General features: G+C 57.8%; 5 protein-coding genes across 5 annotated transcripts; 3 read left to right on the top strand and 2 right to left on the bottom strand.

The window, feature by feature from the left end:
- Window positions 1–125: 125 nt before the first annotated feature.
- WHR41_01738 (uncharacterized protein) lies at window positions 126–1,205 on the top strand (the record flags this gene model as incomplete). Its single annotated transcript, XM_069370344.1, has 3 exons — window positions 126–878; window positions 951–1,101; window positions 1,159–1,205. The coding sequence occupies 3 exons, from the start codon at window positions 126–128 to the stop codon at window positions 1,203–1,205; spliced, it is 951 nt and encodes a 316-aa protein (XP_069232526.1).
- A 738-nt stretch (window positions 1,206–1,943) lies between these two features.
- On the top strand, window positions 1,944–3,683 carry WHR41_01739 (uncharacterized protein). The gene is made up of 3 exons (XM_069370345.1): window positions 1,944–2,302; window positions 2,363–2,877; window positions 2,927–3,683. Exons 1-3 carry the CDS (start codon window positions 2,079–2,081, stop codon window positions 3,412–3,414), a joined length of 1,227 nt encoding a protein of 408 aa, XP_069232525.1. The 5' UTR covers window positions 1,944–2,078; the 3' UTR covers window positions 3,415–3,683.
- Window positions 3,684–3,989: 306 nt separating this feature from the next.
- On the bottom strand, window positions 3,990–6,098 carry WHR41_01740 (uncharacterized protein; the record flags this gene model as incomplete). The annotated part of the gene is made up of 1 exon (XM_069370346.1): window positions 3,990–6,098. One exon carries the CDS (start codon window positions 6,096–6,098, stop codon window positions 3,990–3,992), a length of 2,109 nt encoding a protein of 702 aa, XP_069232730.1.
- A 195-nt stretch (window positions 6,099–6,293) lies between these two features.
- Window positions 6,294–8,749, top strand: WHR41_01741 (uncharacterized protein). The gene is made up of 4 exons (XM_069370347.1): window positions 6,294–6,680; window positions 6,734–6,970; window positions 7,214–7,691; window positions 7,746–8,749. Exons 1-4 carry the CDS (start codon window positions 6,363–6,365, stop codon window positions 8,645–8,647), a joined length of 1,935 nt encoding a protein of 644 aa, XP_069232731.1. The 5' UTR covers window positions 6,294–6,362; the 3' UTR covers window positions 8,648–8,749.
- A 1,696-nt stretch (window positions 8,750–10,445) lies between these two features.
- Window positions 10,446–13,392, bottom strand: WHR41_01742 (uncharacterized protein). Its single transcript, XM_069370348.1, has 7 exons — window positions 12,640–13,392; window positions 12,367–12,582; window positions 12,053–12,279; window positions 11,766–11,967; window positions 11,381–11,506; window positions 11,153–11,308; window positions 10,446–11,102 (listed from the first exon to the last, which is right to left on the bottom strand). The coding sequence occupies exons 1-7, from the start codon at window positions 12,776–12,778 to the stop codon at window positions 11,062–11,064; spliced, it is 1,107 nt and encodes a 368-aa protein (XP_069232728.1). The 5' UTR covers window positions 12,779–13,392; the 3' UTR covers window positions 10,446–11,061.
- Window positions 13,393–15,387: the final 1,995 nt, after the last annotated feature.

A 15,387-nucleotide genomic window follows, 5' to 3' on the forward strand; every position in this document is an offset into this window, starting at 1 on the left:
CACTCGTTGATAAATTGGTCGACACAGCCATGAGACGCGCGCTACCCTTTCGTGGCCGCCCGAAGCCACAGTAGCGAGAAGAGTGGCCACCCATTACTACTGGCAATGCACTCCCAACAGATACAATGCCTCGATCGATAGGAGCGCTTTACCGATCCCTCCCAATCCCTGCGATAGTCAGACGATCATACGCAGACGTGTTGCAGTCCAAATACCCGGCAAAACCGCAATCCCCAGTCCACAAGGTCTTCTGCACCGAAGAGCTCCTAGAAGACATCCTGAGCCACCTGCCGCCCCTTCAATTGCGCAATGCGCTCCTCGTCTGCAGGCGCTTCCGCCGCTGCATCGATCCCAAGAAATGCTCGCGCAAGATGAAAAGGGCGTTGGGTCTGGAGTTCACGAGGAGACGGTGGAGTGATCTCGCATGGGAGATCTACCAGCTCAAGCGCTGCTACAAGATCGACCATTTCCACCAGAACCTGCTCTTCAACGTCAGCTTCAGCACCAGCTTGACGCTTGGCGAGGAAATCGTGCCCGTGCTGCAGATCGCGCCGTTCCAGAGATCCTCCATTATGCTGTCCCCAGGGGAAGACTGTGTTACGATACAGCTAATGTTGAAGAGTGAGGACGTCAACACAGAGATTAGGGACCTTGCGCCGAAGGGCGTCGTCAGACTGCAGTCAAGGGGCTCCGTCAACATGGAGTTGTACGACGATCGCTATCGCCACAGCTGGAAGGATATGAAGGTCGTCAAGGCTGCTGTCGTCGTCAAAGTATTGATTAGGGTCGACTTTCGAAAGGTCATGATCGCAGACATGCACAACATAGGGCACTGCGGGTTTCCTTTCTGCCACGTCGGCAGTCATGGGTTGCAGGAGGTAAGTACCACGGATTCAACTACGTGAGCTCTGACAGATGTGTGCCAGCGTGCTGACGCTTTCTGCAACTAGACTGTCAAGTGTTTCAGCCCTCAGGATGCCACCTTGGGCAATTTGCTCGACTTCCTTGACGTGGTTGAAATGGAAGTCATGCAAAATAACTCGTTTATTGAGAGCGTCAACCGAAGCAGTTTCGTTACGAAGGGGCGAAGCCCGTGGATAGGTATGTTGCTCTCATTGACCCTTTGATGCCGTACTACTTATTGACGCAAATAATTAGGGAGGAGAGGAGATCCTCCGCTGCAAATCACCCCTAGCTGGAATTGATGAGGGTGCTGAACGAAGCCACCAGGTGGGGTTTTGCGACCTCACAGCTTTAGGCAAAGAAACAGATAAGAGGCTGCAGCCAACAGACTAAGCCTTCAGGTTTGCAAAGTGTCTTGAGAAGATATGATGCCTGTCTTCGAAATGGCACAGGAGAGAACACTTCAGAATTCTGCTCTCTCAAAGGCGCTACTCGTTGGTTCTGATGAATGGGAAATCGCCGATACTGGGTGTTTTTCTCGCAACGTGTTCGACTGTTTTGACCAGATTCACAAGAAACTTCGCCCAACCAAGTCAAAGATCTTTTCCAAGCATTCTATTGACGCCGGATGAACCATGTCCGTAAGAGCTTTTGCATTCCATGCCGCCACCAGCTCCAAGTTGAGACAGAACAAAGACGGGACCCAGTCCTGCGTGATGCTGCCAAAATTAAGGCATTGTGGACATTACACAGTGCTGCCCCTCAAGGGTTCGATGTTCTGAAGAACGTATGAGATGTTGTCATATCTCAGGTAACTTTCGAACAACGATAACGCTTCGTTCGAAGGGTGTGCTCAAGCTGACTTTGATGACAAGGAGACACTAGGGCAGTGAAGTACTCGACAAGCCGGCGTAGCATTGAAGGGGACAACAAAGCCGTGCTCGTCGGCCTTCACTCTTCGCACGGCACGGACCTGGGTGACGTTAACTGCTGGCATTCAATCGATCACGCGATGTGTTTTGCTTGACTTCAAAGTGTAACCATTCACTTTTGGCTCTTCGGCGCCAACTATTTGAACCGCAGCCCCTACTAGGATCGAAGCTCAAAAACTCATCATCGTGCTTGGCACACCGGAAAGCTCCAAAGATACTCGCTTCTATCGGTCACAGCCCAAAATGAACCACACAAGCTCTTCGAATGGCGCTGGGAATCATCCTGCCGCCCACAGCTATTACACCGTTGGTAATCTGACGTCCACTGACATCGGAGAGGACATCTTTTACGATTCCTGCATCGATCTTCTGCTGGAAGGTCGATTCCCGGTCTCCGAGGTTGAAGATCTTGATGTTCATCCAGAAGGCGACGTGATCATCGTCTGCACTGCGAACGGAAAAGAAACGTAAGTGATGTAAACTTCCAATATCCGCTGACGAAGCTTCCAAACACTGACTCGAGCCAGGCGCATCCGCGTACTTGCCGCAATCATCACCCTCGCCTCGCCTGTCTTCAAGGCGATGCTCAGCCCAAATTTCAAAGAAGGGACAACTCTGCGCGAAGAGTCTGTTGTCGTTGTACCGCTTCCAGATGACGACCCTGCTGCAATGACGATGATCCTTCGCGCTATGCACATGCAGTACCCCAACAAGCAGCAGCCAAATCCTACCGAGCATATGCTAGAAGTCGCCGGGTTGTGCGACAAATATTGCTGTGCTGATGCTATCTGGCCGATCACAAATTACATGCTTGAGTGGTCCCATGAAGGCCTATGGTGCCGATACCACAACCTCAATATCACCACCATGGACTCCGAACCACGTACTGGCAATCTTCTGATAGCGGCTGCTGTTCTCAAGAATGCTGTTGTAGCTAGGAACATCGGCGAGACGCTGCTCACCAGATGTGTCGAGAAGTCGTCGTATCCGCAAACAGTGAAGGGGCAAGCCTTGATTTCGATGTTGGGCACTGACATCTTTCGTGAGTAAGCTTCATCTGCACTCTATGACATGACTGACAATGCGAATAGATCAGCTGGAAACTCTCCGCGTGGACCTGCTGGCACAGCTACGGGAAGCTGTCGAACGCGAGCTCGCCAAAATCCTCACTTTCAACACATCGGACTGCGGTTGTATTAATTGCCGTCAAATCAACGGTCTTGCGCTTACGGGAGAGTTCTTACAGCAAGTGGCCAATCGGTCGCTATGGCCAACTGTGGAAATCAACTCAGGCGGGCTCGACTCAGTCATCAATGTCCTGACGAAGTTCGAACCTAGTTTTCCGAACAGTCAACTTTCGGACTCCGGCTCGAACAACTACAAGTGCGAATCTCAGTTGACGTGGGAAAGGATTTGCGCCAATCTAAGGCGTGTGGGCACAATTGCCACCCAAAAGATCGATTCGTTGACATACTCAACCATCGTAGATGAGGAGGGGCTTTTGGTCGGATTCACGATGGCCGGCCAATCCACGCTGATCTGGCCTCACGAGCACAATGTCGAAGACAGCTATTGGTGACAGTCAGAACTCTGAAACAACTCTGATAGGGGAATGCTCCTGGTTCTCATCACACCGCCCTCACCAGGGGCAACCGTTCTCGAAGAACAGAAGCGCCGTTTAAGGGCTCCAAGATACGAAGCCACTACTTGTGGCAAACCCCCACGGAGTGGGGACATTGGCTTGAAGGTGTTGACGATCGTATGGGGCTTTACAGTGGTCTTCCTGTAATTACTTGTTTTCTGCACGCGTGAGCGTGGCCAATCCAATTTAATCAAGGTCTCTACTGACTTGTCATTTTCTTGCGTAAATTGCTACGAGCCCCAGCCGCAGCGAGATGTTTTGAACTCAGAGAGCATTTGCGATGTTCTGTTTATGGGCTTGACGCAGGACTGGAGCGTCGTGTCACTGGGCCAGTGCAGACCGGCCGCCCCCTCGCAATAATCCTCAGGCAATATGGTCGAAGGATGGCACTGAGACAGCATGGAATAGGCCATTGAGATAGAATCCAACCACTTTGAGTGGAACGGTGATGTCGATGCTCGTGTATCGTTATTCTTACATACTATTACAAGTCTCCGGTATCTTTACACACATCAGGACATTCCAAACCCTTTGTCTCCCTCGTCATTTGTGCTTCTCGGAGGATTGAAGAACGCATCTCTCTCATCTCGCAACTTCTCCTTCCTGAATGCCTTCCGCTTCGGATCATTGTACCTGAACTTCCGAACGGCCCATGCATCGTTCCCCATGACCAAGCCGATCGGCTTGCCAAGCTTCCGGTTTCCCTCAGGAGACGGCTGGAGTTTGGCGTCCCTCCTCTCGACCCGCCGCTGGGTGCTCTGAAGGAACTTCTGCAGGTCCGCGCGACGAGCGTGCCAGTGCTGGAAGTCCTTCTGCGGGACGAGCTCGCGGTGCATCAAAGTGTCGATGACACCGATGAGGCTCTGCACGAAAATGCAGCATTGCTTCAGTTCGCGGACATCAGCGACCTCGCTCTTTTTGCTGTCCGGTCCGTAGGTGACGCGAGAGCGCAGATTGTGCAGAATGGAGTCCATCCGGTTGATGACCGCGACGATCTTGGGGCCATCGTCCGTGGTGAGCGCAAGAGACAAATACTCCATCAGAGTCTGAGGGTCGGGATCTGCAGCCGTTTTTTCCATGACATCGATTATAGTAGTTGCGTGCTCAAGGACACGAGGATTGTTCATGTCGCGCTGGCAGGCTTTCATCGCGGACCGGAAAGTGGAGTTTTGAGGCTCAATGCCAGCAGCTGGAAGATCTTCGGAAAGTAGTTTCACGGCTTTGTAGCTGCTGCGGTTGAGGGCGAGAAGGCTGAGCTGGCGATTGAAGTTCTCAAGATCCGGCTGCACCGAGTACTCCGTTGTAAGGAGCTGCCAATACTCCATCGAGATCTTAGGAACACGCATGTACTGACAAGCGTCGATGAGGAGAGAGATGGTCTGAGGCCCAGGCTGGGCCCAGGCAAGAGACCTTGCGCCTTTAGGCTTAGCATGCTGTGTTGACACAGCATTGAAGGCTTTCTTCGCAGGCGAGTCTGTGAAACCGTCTTCATCGACCTCGCCATTATCTGCAACTGCTGACTCCGGCAGGGGCTCCTGCGGAACATGTTGCGTTTGTCTTTCTGCGCTCCCTACCGGAGCTACAAGCCGTTTGATGTCCATTGTTTGCTGCACCAAATCTAGCACATTGTCCCAGTCTTCGATTCTTTTACTGGAGAGAAGCAATCTTCCCATCGCTGCAACCAAGTTCTCGTCGATGGCAACTTCGCCAGCTCTCCACTTGCGAATGACATCTAGCCAAACGCGTCTGCCTTCATCAACGGCTTTCTGCCTCCTAGATGCCAACTGCTCCAACTGGACGCCCTCTGGATTTTTGCCAAACGCTGCGAATCGTATGGCATTCAGAATGATGGTGTACGTGATACGATCGGCGGCATTTGGTCCCTTTGGCGGAATCTGCGATGCGATCGACCACAGCGCATCCATGTCCGAGGCGAGCGCACAAACGTTGAGTGCCGCATTGGTGTGCATTATGGTCGGCTTTACTCGCGAGTTGGCAGCATTCATCGATGTGTATATTGAGATTGCCTTCGCAACATTTTCCTCCTTCACAGGCTGGGAGACGTGGCTCCGAAATCCTAACCCGCGCAATATCAACATATACGTGTAGCTGTCAGGCAATTGCGCCCGCTTCTTCATCTCGTTGTATATCTTGAGCGCATCGTTGATTTTGCTTTTGCGCATCAGCCAGTCGATAACAGCATTCCAAGAGACCACGCAGTTCATCTCCTTACTGGCCACTCGGCACAGATCCAGCGCTTTATCCGGCTTCTCGCATCTAAGAGTATACTTGACGTGTTCCGAAAGTTTGAGAGGATCTTTCAACCATCGCAGTTCCATCTCCAGTGCTTTCTTGTTCTCAATCTGAATCCCTCTTGCTTTGGTTTCTGACTGCTGGACTCCTTTTGTCGCTGGAATATCGCGTCCCTCATGGACTTCGCCAAGGGCGTCATGTCCCTTCGGAACCTGCTGACCAGCAGCAGTCGAGTAGGAAGAGCTAGATATCCTTTGATGTAGATGAGGCGTGAGGATGAGGCGTTGTTGGATAGGTTGCCGTGCGGTGACAGCGTCGCCAGCAATGGCGCGCATGCACCGAAGCGCACATGATCGGCACTCGAACATGAGAACGGGTGTACAAGCAAGAATGCAAGATGTACAAGTTGAAGATGATAGACAGCCAGTGGCCAAAAAGTCTCGAATCCCTGACACGTGATGGACTTGCCTCATGCGGCAATCCCGCGTCCGTTGCCCGGTCACCTTCCCCATGTTTTGCTGTTTGGGCTTGACAAGAAGTTCCAGTCGAATGCGGCGCGACAGAGTTGCAGGACTGCGCGATTGTTTGGAATAACTTACTACGCCGCAGAAGACGGAAAGATCATTACGACCATGGATCGGCCAAATTCCTCGCTGTTCGAGGTTTACCTGCGTCTTCGCCCTTCAGATGCCGATCGAGACCGCTTCCTGGACGTTGACCGAACATCCACGATACCTACGCACATTACCATCAAGCCTCCCGCGGATGACAAGAGGAAACGAGCGATAGAAAAATTTGGATTCACGCGCGTGTTCGAGGAGGATGCGGGACAGCTGGACCTTTTCCATGAGACAGGTGCGGTCTCTATGATCGAGGGCGTCCTGGGAGCCCGTGGCAGAGAGGGCAGGGATGGGTTGCTGGCTACACTTGGTGTCACCGGCAGTGGAAAGGTAAAATTGGACACATCCCTTACGAAAGAACTTCATGCTGACTTGAAATCAAGAGTCACACTATCCTCGGTTCCAAGTCCCAGCGCGGTCTGACCCAGCTCACCCTCGATGCTTTGTTCCAGCATACGGCACCCTACCGTGCTGGACCCGAGAATGCGCCTTCAGTCTTCTCGTCCCTCTGCGCTGCAGACGTCAGTGAAGCACAGCTCATGCCTGCAGCTAGATTCCTAGAGTCCATCTACGAAGAATCCAACAATGGCAGGCAATCACGCGCTCCGACGCCCGGACTGGTATGCGACCCCACCTTACCCGACATCACAAAAACACCAGGGGCATTTCCCACCTTCGATGAGCCGGTCTACTCAACTCCAAAACCGCCGAAGCACGTCTTCGATCGACTGTACCCGTCACTCTCAAAGTACCAGCTTCAACACGCTGGTACACCCTACACACCCCTCAGATCACCGCTAAAGTCGCCTTCGCGGCTCACCCGTTTCACGCAAAGTATCGCCAAGCTTACCTCTCCCTTTCAGGAATCTTCGTTTGTCTCTGTTGGAGGGTCTTCGTCTCGCCGACATGTGCCCAGAGTATCCGCCTTGCCACAAGTACCAGCAATCGACGACCTCGATATCACCGTCGACGACACCGCCGAATATGCCATCATCGTCAGCATGTACGAAGTGTACAACGATCGCATCTATGACTTGCTGACCGCCGCTGCCACGCTGGGCAAGATGCCGCAGAAACGCCGCGCTCTACTCTTCAAGAACACAGAACTCTCGCCAGATCGCAAGGTGGTGGCTGGCCTGCGCAAGGTCGTATGTACGAACCTGGACGAAGCATTGCTGGTACTGGAAACCGGACTGCACGAGAGGCGTGTCGCGGGCACAGGCAGCAATGCCGTCAGCTCGAGAAGTCACGGCTTCTTCAGCTTGGAAGTGAAGAAGCGTCATAGAGCTGATATCCCCGGGCCTTGGTCAGGCAGCTCGCTGACCATCGTAGACCTTGCTGGTAAGCCGTTCGTATGTCCCAATCAAGTGTGGCACGACTAACGTATGTCCCCAGGTTCCGAGCGAGCCCGCACAGCCAAAACCGCCGGCGCAACCCTCGCAGAAGCCGGCAAGATCAACGAATCCCTGATGTACCTCGGCCAGTGCATGCAAATGCAAGCCGACAACGCCAACAGCGCCAACCCCTCGGTCGTGCCCTTCCGCCAGTGCAAGCTCACCGAGCTCTTGTTCAGCAACTCTTTCGCGCCGACCGTCGGCCACCGCCCGCCGCAGAAGTCCGCCATGGTCGTCACCGCCGACCCGCTCGGCGACTTCAACGCCACCAGCCAGATCCTGCGCTACTCCGCTCTTGCCCGCGAGGTCACCGTCCCCCGCGTCCCGTCCATAACCAATCAGATCCTGGCCGGCACCGCCGCTCCTCCTCCTCCGTCCAACGCCTCCGCTGCTCTCCAAGAAGAGCTCGACCATGCCCTGGCTGCCATCGCCTCACTCCGCGCAGACCTCGACGTGACGCAGCTGAAGCTCGAGGACGAGACGCGGCGGCGGCGCGAGGCGGAGGTGTCGTGGCAGGCGGCGGAGGACCGGATGTACGAGATGGAGGCGGAGGTGCGCGAGGAGGTGTGGGCGGAGATGGAGGCGCAGATGGCGCTGGAGCAGCGGCGGTGGCGGGCTGCGCGGGACGAGGAGCTCGACCGCCACGACGAGCACATGGACCGCAAGCTCGAGGTCATGGCGCGTGGCATCGACATCTACGAGGCACCGGGCGCTGACAAGGAGAATGCCGAGGAGGACGGTGGGCGGGTTGCGGAGCTGGAGGATGAGGTCGGCATGCTGAGGGAGAAGCTGGCGGCGAAGGAGCGGGAGAAGGAGAGCCAGCGCAGTCCAAGCAAGAAGATGAGGGTGCTGAAGACAAGGCGGTGGGATGGCAGCGGCATGGGCGTTGAGGAGACGTTCTGATCTCTGATGATGCTGCGGTTGCGCGAGCTTTCCTCGTCATCTCTTTCTTCACTGTCGATACCCGTTCTCGTATATCCGTAAAGCCGTCCACGTTCAAACTCACTCCTCTCTATGAACTCGCCTCATCAAGACCAAAAGCCCCCAACACCCGCCGCTCACACCAACGACGCCATGCCTCCCATCCTGTTTCAGCCCACACACCACGCCATACCAACCCTACATTAGCGCAGCCTGCAAGAGCGTTGCCGGCCTCATCGTCCCCCCATGCCCTCGCCTGCATCCCGATCGCACCAACGCAGCCGCAAATCTCGGTTCCGATCGCTGCAACGCCGCGCCACCCTCGTGGCCACGCCAGGGATCAGAAGGGCGACACAAGAGCCGGCAGGGCGTCTGCCTTGCCGGCGGGAGTGGCTTGGAGCCGGTTTGGTAGCGTGCGGCTGAGGGTCTGATGGGCGCCGGGTAGGGCGATGGGCAGATGCCAGCCAGGCTAACTAGGACTGTGCAGACTTCGGACGGCTCGATCGACGGCGTGACGACCTGTGACACGTTCGTCGCCCCTACATGGGCATCGCTCGTTCGTGCTTCGGCTTCGATCGAAAGGGCGTGACGTCGGCAAGTGCCGCGGCCTTGCTCGTGGGAGAGACTAGGCTAGTCGCGCAGGCCGGCGGCCGGGCAGGGCTGGCACGACGAACCTGTCACAAACTCCCCAGAGGTCCGCTCTAGTATGCCTCGAAGCAAGGCACCACCCCCCGCAGCCAAGCGAGCGGACTATCCACGCCTGGTGAGACAACATCCCGGCGCAGGGGTCCGAAGGCATGCTGTAGCGCATCTTCCGTCTGGGTCCAAGATCCCGGGGCAGACAGGTGAGGTGGGAGCCATATCCATTCATCATCGCCAAAGCTCAGCCCGCACACTCCACGCAAGGTAGCGAACCCACCAGGTCATACATTAATCCGACGAAAGAACAAGTCTAGCCCGTAAAGCAAACGCAAACATGCAAAAACAAACCCATCCCCCCCAAAACCCCCGTCCGCTCCAAACCCTGCACCACGTCACATCACGTCGTGCAACACTACTCACCGGCAGCCCAGCACCAAGTGCCGACCGGCGGCGCGCCCGCACGCCACACCACAGATCTCGCGTTGCGTCAGCACTAGCAACCCAGAGCGCAGAAACGCAACAGCCCCCATCCCCGTCAAGCGCAGAACCCGCGCGATCGGGTCTCCCGCGCGGCGGCGCGGACCAAAAAAAAAAAAGCCTGAAAGGCAAAAAAAGCGAAAATATAAGCTTAAATCCAAGAGCGCAAATCGCAAGGAAGGAATGGCCTGGCGGCCGGCGTGTGTTAGTCGAGAGCAGATCGTCCGCCGCCTCCGTCGGCCGGCAGCTAAAAACGTGACGGGGGCTACCTGACCTTAACGATCGTAGGGCGTGTCGAGACGGGCTTGCAGTAGCGCTCCGAGTGCTCGCTCGCCTCAGGGCCCTGGCGCGCGCCTCGCGGGCCTGGTTTCTGCTAGGCTGGCGTGCTTTTAGTCTCAGACGTCTTCAGGGTTGTGCTGCTTGCTGCCGTGACGGTCGGTTGTTCGTTAGTCGATGCCGCTACTGGGGCGGTTTGCGGGACCGAGAGTTTGGGGTGTCGTGTGTATCTAATGATTGATGTTTGGGCGGAGTTTGGGATATGTATATACTGCATGATGCGTAGACATTGGGAAAGGAACATCACGATATTCATGGAGCGCGAACATAATGAACATAATGATGGAAAGCAGCTTGACGACTGGGAGTAATGAGACGTTCAACGTGTATAAAGTAAGCCGTATGTGCACTTTCGCATTGCGTCTCAGCCATCAACGGCCGGCGTGAATCTCTATCTGAAGTAAAAGCTATGCGTAGCTTTTCTTGACCGTGCTATCATCTGCCCCATTGTTCGCATAGTAGGTGCGGTCGTAAGAAAATGTCTCGACGCGCGACACGTGCTCGCAGGGCCACTCAAGTGCCTTGCACATGCACGTCTCTACCATCAGCGCCATTGACGAAGTCGAATAGCCTTTTTGGACGGTAGGCGAACATTGCGCTCGCGTGCGACCTGATAGTCGCGAATGCTCAAATCGGCCGGCGCCAAACCGCTGCCATTGCAGCTTTGTTTGGACCGGCCAGATCGCTAAGGTAAAATTTTCCGCCAGCCGTTGAATGATGCTCAACCCGATTCGAGAACGCGCAATGCCCTTACGAAGGCAAGCTGTACAGCCTCAAAACAGACGCGCCCTCCACCACTCCCAAATCGTGAAAATCATGCTTCGCCGTGAGGCCCCGATGCTCCTGTTGTGAAACGGAAGTTAAGTGTTGATGTCGAAGGAGTAATGATTAAGGGAAGAGAAAAAGGAAAGACCAGCTATGCCATGACACCGGAGTCGTGTTCACTGCTGCTGGTATGGTTGACTATGCGCCTGTTCGGAAGCTGCATCAGCGATCAGCACAAACTGTGGCTCAGTGCGTCGAGGGACTTACGCTGCTGGTAAGGCAGTCCGCCTTGTCCGTAGGGGCTCTGCGGGTAGCCCTGTGCGCTGTACATGGAGTGGCCGCTGCCACTGTACTGAGGCGCGCCGTCGACTTGCTGCGGCTGAGCGTATTGGCCAGCGGGCTGGCCAGCGGCAGCTTGGTACCCTATTGGCGGAAGTTGAGGACCACCCATCTGATGAGGCATCATATGCGGCTGACCATAGTGGGCAGGCTGACCTTGGGGTTGAGACGTGTCTTGACCCTGGCGCTGCGCCTCCTGGCGCGCCCTTTCATCCTCCTGCTTGCGCTGGTTCTCCTCCTCCTTTTTCTTGGCCTTCCACTCCTTGCGGATTTCCTTGAATTCTGTATCACGCACACTGTCAGCCTCATATGCAGGGTTCGTCCCGCGCTGATGGAAAGGCTAGCGTGGCGCTAGGTTTGGGCATGGATTTGGGGATTCGCGCGTGGTCGCTAGCGCGCGGGCGCTTCGTGCTTAATGGAACGACCAGTCGCAAAGCCACGCGCACGATATTGCGTGTTCCCAAACCCTCGTAAACAAGCAACGCTGCCCAAATTTCTCGTGTCACGCGTTCTAGAGAGAAAGGAATAAAAAAAGTCGTACCTTCAGGAGTGCGCTTCGAGCCATGCGACTGCATGGTCACGTGTGCATTCAAATGGTTCAGGGTGCCGTAAGCCTTCTCGCAGCCATTCCAGCCGCACTTGTACATTCTCTCGATTTCCTCATACCTCCTTCGGGGACGCTTGTGCTGCTGCGCACCGGGAATGGGAACGAACGAGTAAACGGTGGAAAGCGGGTGGCCGCCCTAGATAGCGACGCGTCAGTATGTTTCTTCGGAGCTGCGCGCGAAGGCGCGAACGCGTATCCACGCGCAAAACGCGTCGACTTACCGGCGGCGGGCGCGGGATGTGGTGCGCGACCATCGCAGGAGCGGCGCCGCCCGTTGTCGCGGGCGAGTGGCCGTACTGCATGGGCTGAGGCGGGTATTGTCCTTGCGGCCACTCTGGTCTTGCGTACATGGGGTGCGCCGCATACTGAGGGATTTCTTGCTGCGGCGGGTACGGAGAGTAGTTGTGCGGCGGGGGGTAGGAAGGGCTGGTCTGCGCAATCGAGGGATCTATGGGGACATCGCCGTCAGATTCAATGTTGCGTTGCGGCGCGTGGCCGTTGGGCTGCTGCCCATCGGGCATGGATAGAGACGGACTGGATGTTTGCGCCATGCCGGACGGTGTGCCTTGCGCGCCTGGCTGATAGCGGTTTGGCTGGCCGTCGGCGTAACCGCGCTGGATGTATTCCGGGAACGAGCCTGAACGCGCCGACTGAGGCGGAAGACCGTAACTCGAGTCTGGCGTCGCGGAGGAGGAAAAGTTGGTGGGCTTGTATTCCTGGCCAGCGGGGTATTGCACAGCAGATGCTTGATCTGCAGAAGTTCCTTCAGACTGATGTCCGTTATAGTGCGCGTACGGTGAGCTCAAACCTGACTGCGGATACTCCTGTTGTGGTCTGGCGTCCATTGGCTGTTGCGGCTGGCCTTGGTGAAGATGCGACGCGAGGATGGCGCTAAGCGAGGAGTCGTTCGTGTTCTGAGCCGGGGAGGTAGAGTAAGGTCTGGACATGCTACGACCTAGTGGTGGTGCGCAGAAGCCGAGGGGAAACTAAGACAAAAGCACCGGTGACAGCGCGCCGGCCGGTACAAGTGCCCGTCGAGAAGAAAGCGGCAAAAGTGTTGTCGAGGGTGGAGCCGCGTGCCTCTGGTGGTGGATGATTTGCAGGCAAATTGTCAAAGCAAGCTCCACACGGCGTTCTAGCGTGAACGTCGAGAAGGCGCGAGCGCGGTGACGAGGGCTGCCCGAAACGGCGTGCCGGCGCAAGGTTGGAGACAGATGCAGCTTGCACCGGAGTGGAAAGGTCGGCGCGAGTCTGATGGGAGGAAGCGCAGGGTGCTAGGTGGAGAGAGGATAGGCGCGCTATGTATCGTGGCGTGCTGCCCTGGAAATAGTGCGTCGCCGGGCCCTGGATATGGCTGGTGCAAGCACTCCGTGAGGTAATGGCGCCGCGGGCTGGCCGATCGCTTTAGCTGCCGGGCGGGCGGGTGACGGTGTCGAGACGACGTGAAGGAAAATTCGATGCGGGCCCTGCAGGGAGAAGTGGGTACGAGTGACGCTACGCTGGAACCGCGGTTCAACCCTGGGTCACGCAGCACGATCGCGACGGAGGGGCGGGCAGGGGGGGCGTGTCGGGGCAGAGTTTGGCAGGATGGACGCTTGGAAGCGGTCAAGTGGGTGTGGCCGGGTAAGGTGCGCTTGGCCCGGCCGGCGGTGCTCGGGCGGCGCGTGTATCCCAATCAAAGGCCCAAGGAGGATTGCAGTGCGCGCGAGCACGCGGACCACGGTTCCTGCAACGCTGCAGGCCTTAGGCTTAGGGTGAAGAAGCAGCGGGCCTGCGCTGCGGTGTCTGGGTGTCTTTGCAGCGGCGGCGTGATCGGAGCGGCGAATGATACCCAACGGCGGCCGGGAGCCGCGAGTCGAAGGCAGAAGGAGAGAGGCCGTGCTCCCAGATTGCGCGCCTCCACCTCGGAGCTGTGCGCGCGCGCGGCCGGCGATTGGCGGTGAAGGGCAGACGCTCGCTGGCGGTGGGGTGCGAGAAGCGAGGGCTGCTGAGAGGGCGCGTTGCTGCTGTTGCAGTGGTCGAGCGGGCACTGCGCTCGAGGTGCCTCTACAGGCTACAGGAAGATACTCGTGCTCGCGCTCTGTCTCGCAGGCGCGGTCGCAGGAGCCGCTGGTGCGCTACCGGGCGCGCTGGCGTGGGCGGCGTGTCCTGGCGAGCAGCCCTACAGACAGCGCCAGCGTCCTCTGATCGGGTCCGGCTGTGGGAGGATCCGGACGGACAGCGCCAAGGCGAGCAGGCCAGGGCGGGAATAACGTGGGTCCTGCTCGGGCGAAGGGGCTAATGAAGCGTAGCGTCTGGCGAGCAACGCGTGGTGGGTGCGCGGGCTATTGGCCGCTGGGGCCCGCGGAGGCAGAGCGACGGCAGGCGATGAGAGGCCGTGGCCCACGGGGGCAGGCGGCGGTGTCTGACGACGGCGGCGTGGGCGGCTGGGAGGGCAGATGGCAGAAGAGGGCGAGTGAAGACACGCTAGAGCGGCGCGAGGAGGGCTAGGACAGAAGCAGCCTGGCAGCTGGCGGGCGGCGGTGCGAGGGCGATGCGGAGAGGCAGGCGAGCACATAACACGCGCGCCGCGCCCGTCCTCAGGCACTCCGTTTCCGCGGCCGGCGCGCACGTGACTTGCCCGCCGCCACGCCTGCCCTCGCTTGAGTGCGTCTGCACGCGAGCACCCCCACGCCACCCTCTCGCCACCCATGCGCGAGGTCAGCGAGCACCCCAGCAGCAGCGACACGCCGACACCCCATGGATGCACTGGCAAGGGTGCGGCCTGCCCTCGCGAGCCTCGCGGGGCCTGCACTCGCCCACGCAGGCAGGCTGGCTGGCGGGCAGGCGTGGCAGGGCGTGGCAGAGATGCTGTAATTGTCGCGCCCTCCCTCGGCGTTCGGTCCGACCGCTCGTACTGTGCATGCAGCAGCACGGCGACCCGCGTGTGATTGGTGTCGCCGCCCGCACCTCACTCCTCATGCATCGCGTGAGGAGCGAGATCTGACCACGCCCCGGCCAGTCGGCCAGTCCCATGACACCCCCTGCAGCCAGCAGGCGAGGGTGGCGACGACTCGTGGGCGTCGTCAGGAGTCACCCGCTGCGTGAGGGCGGTACCTCGACGTCGTTTATGCCGCCGGAGGCGATGGCGACGCCCTCCTGCCCCTGCACTGTCATGCATCGCGGCATCCATGTGTCGCTCGCCGGGGCAGGACGTCGCTTTTTCTCCGCCAGAGAGGCCGTGCTTAGCTTGCCCGTGGATGGCCTTACGAGATATGCGAGCGGTGGTCAGTCGCCCTCCGCCGCCGCCAGCGCATGGCGCCCACGTCGCTGACTGGCCCCCGGCATCCCACGCCCCACGAGTCAGCCGCCCGCCTTTCCCTTTGGCTCGTAGTTCCTGATCAAGGCATGAGGCCGGCCTCCGTAGCCTCGCATAGCGGCCGATCGGGAGTTTCTTATATTGACTGCACTCGAACCGCGGGGCGGGCGCTGGCGAAGCAGGCAGGTGTGTAGATGCGCGCAACACGACGGCGTCCGTCATCTGACAGCCCGTCCATGGCGCGCAATGCCACGCCGA

Source organism: Cladosporium halotolerans (assembly GCF_011745625.1).
Source record: "Cladosporium halotolerans strain TM138-S3 chromosome Unknown Sca4, whole genome shotgun sequence".
Taxonomy (NCBI): Eukaryota; Fungi; Ascomycota; class Dothideomycetes; order Cladosporiales; family Cladosporiaceae; genus Cladosporium; species Cladosporium halotolerans.